The following is a 12,684-nucleotide window of genomic DNA, read 5'->3' as shown; positions in this document are numbered from 1 at the left end:
TGCTGCCCATCTATCCTACAACTGTCTTTCTTCAATTTGAATTTATGCCCTCTCGGGTAAATATTTTGAGCAAGAGGAAGAATCCCATCAGCACTGGGCATGCTCAAACCATTCAAGGCTTTATACACCTCAATCAGATCACCTCACAGATGCCTAGTCACCAGACACTGTAATTTGCAAAATTTAAGCCTTTCTTCGTAAGATCAACCCTTTGTTCCATTCACTAATCTTGTTGCCCTTCTCTGTACTTGTTCCAGCAATTCTACAGCCCTCTTAAAATGAGGCCTCCAGACCTTTATACAGTACTCAAGGTGTGGCCTGACCTGATATGTGGCCTTCATATCTGCCTACACAATTACCCCCTAGGTCCTTTTCATTCTCTACCACTGTCACTGTAGTACCGCACAGTTGATACATTACTCTGGGGTTACTTCTTCCCATATGCAGTACTTTACAATTGTCAATGTTAAACTTCAGTTGCCACCTCTCAGCCCATCTGCTCAACTTTTCTAGATCCTGTTGCAGCAGCGTATTGTCATTAGTGTCATTAACAACTCTGCCGACCTTCGTATCATCTGCAAACTTGGACATTAAGCCTGATATACCATCATCAATATCATTAATAACTACAGAAAACAACAATGGACCCAACACTGAACCTTGGGGCACTCCACTAATAACATTAGTCTATGAAGAGCAGTGTCCATTCATTACCACTCTCTGTCTTCTCCCACTCAACCACTTTGATATCACTATATGATATCAAACTTATTCTTTGCATCCACATCATAGTATCCAATTAAATTGGTCAAACAAGATTTCCCCTTAACAAACCCATGCTGTTTCCGAGTTATAACTGAACTCTTATCTAGATGATCCTGCAGTGCTTCTTTAACCAGTGCCTCCATTAATTTCCATGGAACAGAAGTTAAACTAAAAGGTCTGTAATTACTTTTGTCGCCCTTTGATCCTCCTTTGTGAATTGAGGTCACATTTGCACATCTCCAGTCCATGGGTGCCTCCACCGAATCCAAGGAAGCTCTCATCATTATGGCTAAAGGTTTGATTACTTCGTTTGCTGCCTCCTTTAATATAACTGGATAGATCTCATCCACCCCAGGTGCCTTTCTTCTGATTATCTTCAACAATTTCTCCTCCACTTTGCTCACAGTTATTATAAAATCATCTAGCTCACTGCAGACTTTAATTCACCTTTGGATTTCCCCTCCCTGAATAAGAGTAATACTCTTGATCTGGTTATCAGCAGTGATCATTCACAGCAGTGGTTCCTTTATCTGCTGAAGGTATAACAGCAGATAAAGGAACCACTAGGTGGCAGTGATCACAGTGTACTGATGTGGGATTTACTTAAAGATTTAATTACCATCAGGGGTAAAGGAAAGGGTTTTTCTTTCTGTAAAGGTGAGTACAGTGGTCTCCAACAGTTTTTAAATTCTGTACAGTGGGATAAAGTGACGATGTTACCAACAGTAAATTATAAGTGGGAAGCATTCAAGGAATTAATCGTGGAAGCTACTAAAAGTTTCATACCTATTAAGATATATTGTTCAAGGTTTAGACCTAAATTAGGCAGGCAAAGGCAGACTATGAAAAATCCTTGGCAAAGGATGCAAAGAAAAACAAAAAAGAGTTCTTTACATACTTGAACTCGAAAAGGAAAGGGATGAATCAGATTGGTCCACTGGATATTGATGGTTCAACAGTTGAGGATCCTGCTCAGGTGGCTAAAAATCTAAACGAGTATTTTGCATCTACATTCACGCATGAGGAGTTATTCAGGAAGGAGAATGATGTAGGTAAAGTAAACATTGGCAGTGAGCTGGATGATTTTGTAATAACTGAGAGGAAAGCGGAGGAGAGATTGTTGAGGATAAACATAAAAAAGGCACCTGGGGTGGATGGGATCTATCCAGTTATATTAAAGGAGGCAGCAAAGGAAGTATGCAAACCCCTAGCCATAATTATGAGAGCTTCTTTGGACTCAGGGGAGGTACCCATAGACTGGAGATGTGCAAATGTAACCCCAATTCACAAAGGAGGATCAAAGGCTGACACAAGTAATTATAGACCTGTTAGTTTAACTTCTGTTCCAGGTAAATTAATGGAGGCACTGGTTAAAGAAGCACTGCAGGATCATCTAGACAAGAATTCAGTTATAGCTCAGACGCAGCATGGTTTTGTTAAGAGCAGGTCTTGCCTGACCAATTTGATTGGATACTATGATGTAGTCACAAAAGAACTGGATGCAGGGAATAACTTTGATATTATATATTTGGATCTTAGAAAGGCTTTTGATACTGTTGCACATGGAAGACTGCTGCACAAATTGGAGCAGTGTGGCATTGGAGGCAAATTGCTGCTATGGATAAGGGGATGGTTGAGTGGCAGAAGACAGAGAGTGGTAATCAATGGACACTGCTCAACGTGGACTAATGTTATTAGTGGAGTTCCTCAAGGTTCAGTGTTGGGTCCGTTGTTGTCTTCGGTGTTTATGAATGATATTGATGATGGTATATCAAGTTTAATGTCCAAGTTTGCAGATGATACAAAGGTTGGCAGGGTCGTTAAGGACAATACTGACGCTATGCTGCTGCAACAGGATCTGGAAAGGTTGAACAGATGGGCTGAGAGGTGGCAAATGAGGTTTAACATCGACAAATGTAAAGTGCTGCATATGGGAAACAGTAACCCCAGAGCAACGTATCAACTCTGCGGTACTACACTGACAGTGGTGGAGAATGAAAAGGACCTGGGGGTAATTGTGCAGGCAGATATGAAGTTCTCTGAGCAGTGCAGACGAGCTGCAAGAGTAGCTCATGGTGTCTTGTCAATGATATACAGGAATTTTTCTAGCAGGGATAAGGAGGTAATTATTCCCTTGTATAAGGCAATGGTAAGGCCACATCTTGAGTACTGTATACAGGTCTGGAGGCCTCATTTCAAGAAGGATGTAGAGCTGCTGGAACGGGTACAGAGAAGGGCAACAAGATTAGTAAATGGAACAAAGGGTTGCTCTTATGAAGAAAGGCTTAAGTTTTGCAAATTACAGAGTTTGGAGACTAGGCACCGGCGAGGTGATCTGATAGAGGTGTATAAGGCTTTGAATGGTTTGAGCATGCTCAATGCCAATAGGATTCTTCATCTTTCTCAGAATAATCACCTCAGAGGGCATAAATTCAAATTGAGGAAGGACGGATGTCGGATAGATGTGCGGAAATTTGCCTTTGGCCAGCGGGTGGTTGGTTGGTGGAACCGACTTCCATCACTTGTTGTTGAAGTTGATAGCCTAAACAAATTTAAAGCTCAACTGGACAGGTATTTCGAACGAACGGAGGGGTGAAATGGGAGTGGGTTTTTTTTTTTTTTTTTGGCTGATGCTGAATAAGCTTGCTTTCTTGCATCATATGCCTCTGCTAATGCTAATGCTAAATGGTTATCTAATGAACTAATGAGACTCGTAACAGAGAAGAAAAATACATGGGATGCATATAAATTATCAAGCGACTCAGAAGCCTATGGCAGATATAAGCTAGTCTGTAATCAGGTGACAGAGGAGGTTAGGCAGGCGAAGGCAGATTACAAGAAATCCTTGGCAAAAGATGCTAAGAAAAACAGAAAGGGTTTCTTTACTTATATAAACTCTAAAAGGAAGAGGATGAATCTGATTGGTCCAGTTGACATCGATGGTTCGACTGTTGATGATCCTGCTCAGATAGCAAACAAATTGAATGAGTATTTTGCATCTACATTCACACATGAGGAATTATTAAGGTTTGAAAATGGCAGAAAGTTATCAAATTGTAGCAGGATACTTAATAATTTTGGAATAACTGAAAGCAAAGTGGAGGAGAAATTGTTGAAGTTAAACATAAGAAAAGCACCTGGGGTGGATGGGATCTATCCAGTTATATTAAAGGAGGCGGCAAAGCAACTAAGCAAACCCTTAGCCATAATTATGAGAGCGTCCTTGGACTCAGGGGAGGTTCCCACGGACTGGAGATGTGCAAATGTATCCCCAATTCACAAAGATGGATCGAAGGGTGACACGAGTAATTACAGACCAGTTAGTTTAACTTCTGTTCTGGGTAAAATAATGGAGTCACTGGTTAAAGATGCATTGCAGGATCATCTAGACAAGACTGCAGCAATAATTCAGACACAGCATGGGTTTGTTAAGAGAAAGTCTTGTCTGACAAATTTGATAGGATATTATGATGTGGTTACAAAGGGAACTGGATGCAAAAAATAATTTTGATATCATATATTTGGATTTCAGGAAAGCTTTTGACACTGTTGCGCATGGAAGACTATTGTACAAATTGGAGCAGAATGGTATTAAGGGTAAGTTGCTACAATGGATAAAAGGATGGTTAAGTGGGAGAAGACAGAGGGTGGTAATCAATGGATGCTGCTCTTCTTGGACTAATGTTATTAGTGGAGTCCCACAGGGTTCGGTGTTAGGTCCACTGTTGTTTTGTATATTTATCAATGATATTGATGAAGGTATATCAGGCTTAATGTCGAAGTTTGCAGATGATACAAAGGTTGGCAGAGTTGTTAATGACAGTAATGGCAGTGCGCAACTGCAGCAGGATCTAGATAATTTGGGCAGATGGGCTAAGAAGTGGCAACTGAAGTTTAACCTTGACAAATGCAAAGTACTGCATATAGGTAGAAGTAACCCAAGAGAAACGTACCAACTGTGTGGTACTACACTTAAGGTGGTAGAAAATGAAAAAGACCTGGGAGTAATTGTGCAGGCAGATATCAAGTTTTCTGAGCAATGCAGACAGGCTGCCAGGGCAGGTCATGGGGTTTTGTCAATGACATATAGGAATTTTGCTAGCAGGGAAAAGGAGGTGATTATCCCTCTGTATAAGGCAATGGTCAGGCCACGCCTTGAGCACTGTGTACAGGTCTGTAGGCCTCATTTTAGGAAGGATGTAGATTTACTTGAGCGTGTACAGAGAAGGGCAACAAGATTGGTGAGGGGAATGAAGTGATCCTCTTATCAAGAGAGGCTTAAGTTCTGCAAATTGCAGTGGCTGGAGACTAGGCACCTGCGCGGTGATCTGATTGAGGTGTATAAGGCCTTGAATGGGTTGAGCACGCTGAATTCTGATGGGATCCTTCCACTTGTTCAGATTACGAACCTAAGGGGGCATAAATTCAAATTAAGAAAAGACATGTAGAATAGATGTGCGGAAATTTGCCTTTAGCCAGCGGGTGGTTAATTGCTGGAACAAACTTCCATCTGTCGTTGTGGAAGTTGATAGGTTGAATAAATTTATGGAGGAACTGGACAGGCATTTGGAGGGAATGGTGTGATTTTTTTTTTTTTTTTTTTTGGGCTGATGCTGCATAAGCTCATACACTTGCTTTCTTGCATCACATGCCACTACTACTACTACTACTATTACTACTCCTCATGTGTGAATGTAGATGCAAAATACTCAATTAGTTTGTTAGCTACTTGAGCAGGATCATCATCAGTTGAACCATCGATATCAAGTAGACCAATCTGATTCATCCCCTTTCTTCTAGAGTTTACATAAATAAAGAACTCTGCTGTTTTTCTTTGCATCCTTTTTTCAAAGATTTTTCGTAATCTGCCTTTGCCTGCCTAACCTCCTTTGTGACTTGGTTACAGACCAGCTTATATCTATCATAGGCTTCCGTGTCACCTGTTAATTTATATGTATCCCATGCATATTTCTTCTCTGCCACATGTCTCATTAGTTCATCTGACATCCATTTAGGCCTAACCCATGAACAATATTTCTTAGTTGGTATGAAAAGTGTAGTAGCTTCCAAGATTAATTCTTTGAATGCTTCCCATTTTGAATTTGTTGTTAGTAACATCATCAGTTGGTCCCACCGTACAGAATTTAAATATTGTCTCAGACCACCATAGTCGCCTTAACGAAAGCAAAAACCCTTCCCTTTATCCCTGATGGTAGTTGTGATCACTGCCACATAGTGGTTCCTTTATCTGCAGATTCTTAATGCATGAAGAATCACTACTGATAATCAGATCAAGAGTATTACTCTCTCTAGTTGCCTCCTGAACATGCTAATGTAGAAAAAAATCATGAAATAAATCCACAAAAGCCTTGCTAGTGTGTGAGTGACCAATCTACAAATTCCAGTCAATATCCGGTAAATTAAATTCCCCATTATAAGACTTTCAGAATCATTAGGCCTATAACACACTCCTACTCTCAATTTTCCTTTCTCAGTGCTTCTGTCACACCAAACTGACTCGACACGGCACTATCCAGCCATGTTGACTAGCTGTACTTCGTTGGATTTTATGTTCCTTAACTAATACCATAATCCCTCCTCCCTTCCTATCCTGTCTATCCTTCCAGTACACATTGTACTCCCCAAATTCCAGTTCTGCATTCCTTATATCTGTGTGACACCACCTCTCTGATATCCCAACAATATCTGCCTTTGATGTTTTGACCAACACCTCAAATTCATCATATTTATTTACCAAACTCCTAGCATTGGTGTATACGTAAGTATACATGCACCTGTTCCTATTCTTAGCTACCCTAACACAACCCATGTGTTTACTTATACCGCAATGACTCCCAGCAGTCTCTGAAATACCCTGAATCTTGTTTTTAAGGCTGCTGCTCAGTCCAATAGAAGCCGTGCAAGAATCACTTTCACCTCTGCCAGCGACTACTGTTAATAAATTAGTCCGTGTATCCCCTCTGAAAGCTAGCAGTTTTCTGACCCACCTACACTGCCTCATCAGCAAATATTCTTGCACCCTTTCTATTTAAGTGTATCCCATCCCTGTAGAAGCAGTCCCTCCTGTTAACAAGCACAGACCACTCTGAGAAGAATTGTACCTCTTGAGCCTTGCACAATCTCTCCAGGGCCAAATTGATCGACAAGGCTCTCATCATATACTCCCTCCTATTGTGTCTGGGCAGAATTGCAGACACTTTCAAATTCAATCCTAACTCACGCCTTTTTTTCAACAGCAGGTATGCTGAATTTCAGAAAGTAGTTTACAAGTTTAACAGAAGCTCTATTAAATCATATCAGAACTACAGAAACTCAGCTGAAATTGTGGGAATTAAGCTAAAGTTTTAAAATAATAAAATATATATAAGTCATAGTTTATAATTTTATTTCTTATTGCCAGCTCAGAAAAAAAAAAGGCTAAATACAAAGCAATCTGTTTCCCAAAATGTGTTTCTCAGATTTATATAATATTCTTTTTTATAGATTTATGAATTATTATTTTAAAAAATTCTTAACAATTTTAGGGTTCCATTGCTTTTATATTGTAATTTAATGTTAAGTACAATATTTTTAACTAACTGGTTTATTACAGTATGGACAATTTATAAGATATATAAAATCGCAACTACTTTCAATGGAGTGAAAAAAAAGTGAAAAACAGTTCTTACGAAAATATTTGCTAAAAACATCTCTTGCTTCTTTTCCAAGATCTGCATAGCATGGAGGACACTTCATGCATAATTTCTAAAAAAAAATAATAATAACAATAACAATGAAATATAAAGAACTCTCCAAATGCATTTGTGTAGATTTTGTATAGCTCTTCAATCTACACAAAATTGATTATTCAAATTAAATATAATGTCTTGTTAAATCGTTATGTCTCTTTGTGTTCAAATTGCTATAATTATGAAAAATACATAGGAGGTCCAGCAAATAAATTTATGGTATGGCTTGTATGTGTGTCTCTGTGATTCCTAACCAAATGAGACTCGCGCTGGAGGTTACTTTAACACTGTTTTTTTTTTTAATACTTTTGCACTCCTAAAAAAAATTTTGGAGGGCAAAAGTACTACATTTTGATGCAATTAATTTTTTGAATTGCATCAAAATAATTCTCATGTTTTATGAGTAAGCACACGCACACAGCTGAGTGCATTCCCTTGAAGGGTGATTTTAGAGGACATTCTAAATAACAAGTCATAATAAATAGGGAAACTTGAATTCATAATTTTAAAATCATAATGAGAAAAAGCATTTATTAATTATACTGTTTTGTTCATAATTTCTGCCTTTCGTATTATTACTAAGGATTTCTGGTACATCACTGATATGAGTGTCCCCTCAAAGAATCCAATTCTCCTGGTGCTCAGGAGGGGAAACATTCAGGTCTGGTGAGTGGCTCAACCATGATATATATCTCCACATTCCAGAACTAGTTAAGGTTCATGTGTGCCTACTGACTGAAGTTTGGTAGTTTTAATCATGTATGATCCACATAGGGGAACATAGGTAGCCATCACCTATAAGATAAATAAGCAACACATACAGACTGATCAGATGATCATAAAAAATACCAGCTCAGACATGGAAGTTCTGTAACACATATTGTGTACACTTTTCTCTGTTCAGATTTGGAGGTTATAAAAATCATGAAATTCATCCTTTGTGAAGCATGCTTCGCTGTAAACAGGACCCTAGATGAAACTCTGGGTTTGAGAAGATGTTCATGGAGAAACTATCAAGTCTGATATACCTTCATCAATATCATTAATAAATATTGAAAACAACATTGGACCAAGCACTGAATCCTGGGGGCTCAACTGATAACATTAGTCCATGATGGGCAGTGCCCACTGATAACCACTCTCTGTCTTCTTCCACTTAACCATCCTTTTATCCATAGCAGTAACTTGCCCTTAATGCATAACTGCTCCAATTTATACAGCAACCTTTTAATAAAACATTATCAAAAGCCTACCTGAAATCTAAATATACAATATCAAAATTATTATTTGCATCCAGTTCCATGATCACTGCACCACAGTAACCTATTAGATTTGTTAGACAAGACTGCCCTTTACAAATCCATGCTGTGACTACAGCATAACTGCATCCTACATTACTTCTTTAACCAGTGACTCCATTATTTTCTCTAGAACAGATATTAAGCCAACAAGTTTGTAATTACTCATGTCACCCTTTGATCCCCCTTTGTGAATTGGAGATACTTTTCCCACATCTCCAATCCACAGGGACCTCCCCTGAATCCAGAGATGTTCTCATAATTATGGCTAAAGGCTAGGCTTGCTTATCTCCTTTGCTGCATCTCTTAATATGATTGGATAGATCCCATCCACCCCAGGTGCATTTTTGATGTTCAGCTTCAACAATTCCTCTTCTGCTTTCCTCTCAGTTAATACAAGATAATTTAGCTCCCTTGGTCTCAGACAGTTTTTAAATTCTAAACAATGGGATCAAGTAACGATGTTACCAACAACAAATTCTAAATGGGAAGCATTCAGGGAAATAATTATAGAAGCTACTGGGCATTTCATACTAACTAAGAAAACTGTCAAAGGCTCAGATGAACTAATGAGACGTGGAAGATCAGTAAAATGCATGGGATGCATATAAATTATCAGGTGATACAGAAGCCTTTGGTGTATATATAAACTTGTCTGCAATCAAGTCACAAAGGATGTTAGGCAAGAAAAGGCAGATTATGAGAAATATTTGGCAAAGAATGCAAAGAAAAACAGCTGTTGTTTGTTATTTGGTTTTTAGGAGCATTAGCAACTAAGGCCATATTGCTCCGGGGATATGCGGTGGTCATTCCCTGACCTTTCCGCATCCTCCGTATTTGGTGGTCATGGGCTCGAACCCCAGTCTAATCAAGAAGCATGTGCTACACACTGCTGCTCCTGCCCACCTGGCTGAGGAGGCACCTAGAGAAAAACAGCAAAGACTTCTATGCCGATATTAACAGTAAAAGGAATGGGTTGAATCACATTGGGCCACTTGATGTCTATGGGTTAACTGATGATGACCCGCTCAGGTTGCAGACAAACTGAATAGGTATTTTGCATCTACATCCACACATGAAGAATTCTTTAAGGGGATGCCAGAAGTTTATCAAACTAACGAGGAGCTAAATGATTTTGTGATAACTGAAAGGAAAGTGGAGGAGAATTCATCTGATATCCATTTAGGTTTGAGCCTTAAACAGTATCTCTTAGTCGGTATAAAAGTCCTAGTAACTCCTATGATTGCTTCCATTTTTGAATGCATCCCATTTAAAATTTACTGTTGGTAACTTCATTCCCCTGCAAAGAATTTAAAAACTGTCTCAGACCATTAGTCACTTTTACAACAGCAAAAGCCCTTCCCTTTGTCCTTCAAAGTTGTTACATCTTTAAGTAAAACCCATATCAATACACTGTGATCACTGCCACCTGGTGGGTCTTTTATCTGCAGATTCTTAATGCATGAAGGGTTGTTGCTGATAATCAGATCATGTTGCCTCTCTAACACTGTTATAGAAAACAGTGATCCAATAAATACTCTTGCCTTCAAAACATACTCGTGCTTCACAGATATACGAGGGGTGTTCAATAAATTATCTACCTAAGGTACTTCCCATAGTTATTTTTCAATGATCCATGATTTATCATATTCCTACATATCTCAACTTGAATCATACTGATTTTGATCCCACTATGTTTTTAGGCTGTGCTGCTGTAACAGAAAGAAAGAAGCCTGTATCAAATTATGGATTTGCTGAAATTGGAGCATTGTTCAGTCATCAAGTTCCTCACTAAAGAAGGAAACGGGCCAAAGACCAATCATGAAAGGATGGTGGCTGTGTATGGCGACAGTGTACCTTCAGAGTACCAGGTGAAATTCTGGTCAAAACAATTCAAGTGGGATAGAGAGTCCATTGAAGATGATCCATGCCCAGTGACTACTCCAGAAATGTGCCAATCTGTGGAAACCCTTGTGCTGAATGACAGATGTTTAAAGGTGTCTCAAATCTCTAGGGAATATGACATATCTGAAGGAACAGTTATAACCATCCTCCATGATCCTTTGGGGATGACTAGGGTCAGTGCAAGGTGGGTCCCCATTTTCTAACATCCTGCACACAAGCAATTCAGAGCACAGTGTTGTGAGGAGAATTTAGAGCTTTATGGAAGGGATCTTGAAACTTTCAGCTCCAGAATTGTTATGGGTGACGAAACATGGGTTCATCACTGGGATCCTGAGACCAAGCAAGAATCAATGTAATGTGAATACAAGGGTTCTTCCCCACCCAAAAAAATTTCAGACAACCTTTAGCTGGCAAGATTATGACCACCATTTTTTTGGGATGCTGATGGAATTTTGTACATTCACTACTTGGAACACAAGCAGATAGTCACACTGGGGTTTTGGTATTGGTGTTTTTGGACACAAGGGCAACTGGGGCCAAAATATGCCTATTCCTATGACATGTTTTTATATAAAAATTCGTTCCAATTTGTCATCATAGAAAATCATATATTTGTATCTGCTTAAGAAAGATAAATAGTTCATTTAAATTTGCATTGTTTCCAATAATATGGGTGAGTGATAGAGACTCTTTCAGTCTTGACAGTGAAAGGAAAGTATTTTTTCAGAAATAGGAATAGTTGTTGTTGTTGTTTGGTTTTTAGGAGCATTAGCAACTAAGGCCATATTGCTGTGGGGATATGCGGTGGTCATTGCCTGACCTTTCTGCATTCTTGGTATTTGGTGGTCGTGGGCTTGAACCCCGATCTAATCAAGAAGCGTGTGCTACACACTGCTGCTCCTGCCCACCTGGCTATGGAGGCACCAATAGGAATAGTGCTTACAATCTAAGAGTATATGCTTGACAGTAAGTGGTAAAGTAAAATGTGTGCATTGAGGTGGGACATCCTCCTTGAGTAGATATATATGGGTTGGATGTGTATGCCCTATGTGTAATCTTGCTAGAACAACCTCTTGCTGTCTGTTTTGCCTGGAGCTCGATTTCCATAGTGCTGGTTTCTCTTTGATTTCGAGCAATTTGTTGTTTATTTTTGACCTCCAGATTTCAGACCATTGTCACACTGGGGAGTCATATACATCCCTACTGTACAACCTAAGAAATGTCATAAAGGGGCGCCTCCGTAGCCAGACGAGAAGGAGCAGCAGTGCATAGCACACGCTTCTTGATTAGACTGGGGTTCGAGCCCATGATCACCAAATACGGAGGATGTGGAAAGGTCAGGGAATGACCACCGCATATTCCCGGAGCAATATGGCCTTAGTTGCTAATGCTCCTAAAAACCAAATAACAACAACAACATGTCATAAAGGAAAAACACTGTGGAAAACTTTCCAGAGGTGTGTTGCTTCTTCAGGACAATGTTTTGGTTTGATTTGGTATTGGATTTTATTGGCACATTAGCAGCAATGGCTATTATGTGCCAGGACAAGTTAAAGATAGTTTCTGATATCTTAAGGTTATCTGGTGAAGAGGTATATGTTTAAAAGGTGGTATATATATTCTAAAATGTATGCTTTATTTTATATATATGTATATAAATTAAAATTATAATTACAATTTAATTTATATGTATATAAATTAAATTGTAAAAAAGTAAAAACAGCTGACACCTTTTCATTGTCAGATAAAATTTTATTGAGTGTATAAGGCTCAGTCAGATGGCTAAAATCAGTAAAAACATGCTTCATTAAAATCTGGGCACTCGATTAAAATATGCCTGAGATAAAACTGTTTCAGAGGACTCACACATAGGAGGGTCATCAGCCCTCGGCAAATATGAATGTTTCAGATGACTGTGTCCTATGTGAGTCTGAGCAAAAACAACTTCCTGTTTACGATTCCTGCAC

The 12,684-nt window shown here is 39.0% G+C and overlaps 1 protein-coding gene across 1 annotated transcript in view; it reads right to left on the bottom strand.

The window, feature by feature from the left end:
• LOC150075203 (non-selective voltage-gated ion channel VDAC2-like) overlaps window positions 1–7,524 on the bottom strand; it is a 65,839-nt gene extending 58,315 nt beyond the window's left edge. The window contains exon 1 of the mRNA XM_090388736.1: window positions 7,455–7,524. Within this exon, the coding sequence (XP_090244862.1) occupies window positions 7,455–7,521 (67 nt within the window). The 5' untranslated portion in view covers window positions 7,522–7,524. The remainder of the gene's footprint in view (window positions 1–7,454) is intronic.
• Window positions 7,525–12,684: the final 5,160 nt, after the last annotated feature.

This window comes from Mastigoproctus giganteus, chromosome 14 (genome assembly GCF_048544385.1).
Source record: "Mastigoproctus giganteus isolate SK-2022 chromosome 14, ASM4854438v1, whole genome shotgun sequence".
Lineage (NCBI taxonomy): Eukaryota > Metazoa > Arthropoda > Arachnida > Uropygi > Thelyphonidae > Mastigoproctus > Mastigoproctus giganteus.
The sequence above is the reverse complement of the archived record's forward strand: the minus strand, read 5'-3'. Positions and strand labels throughout refer to the sequence as shown.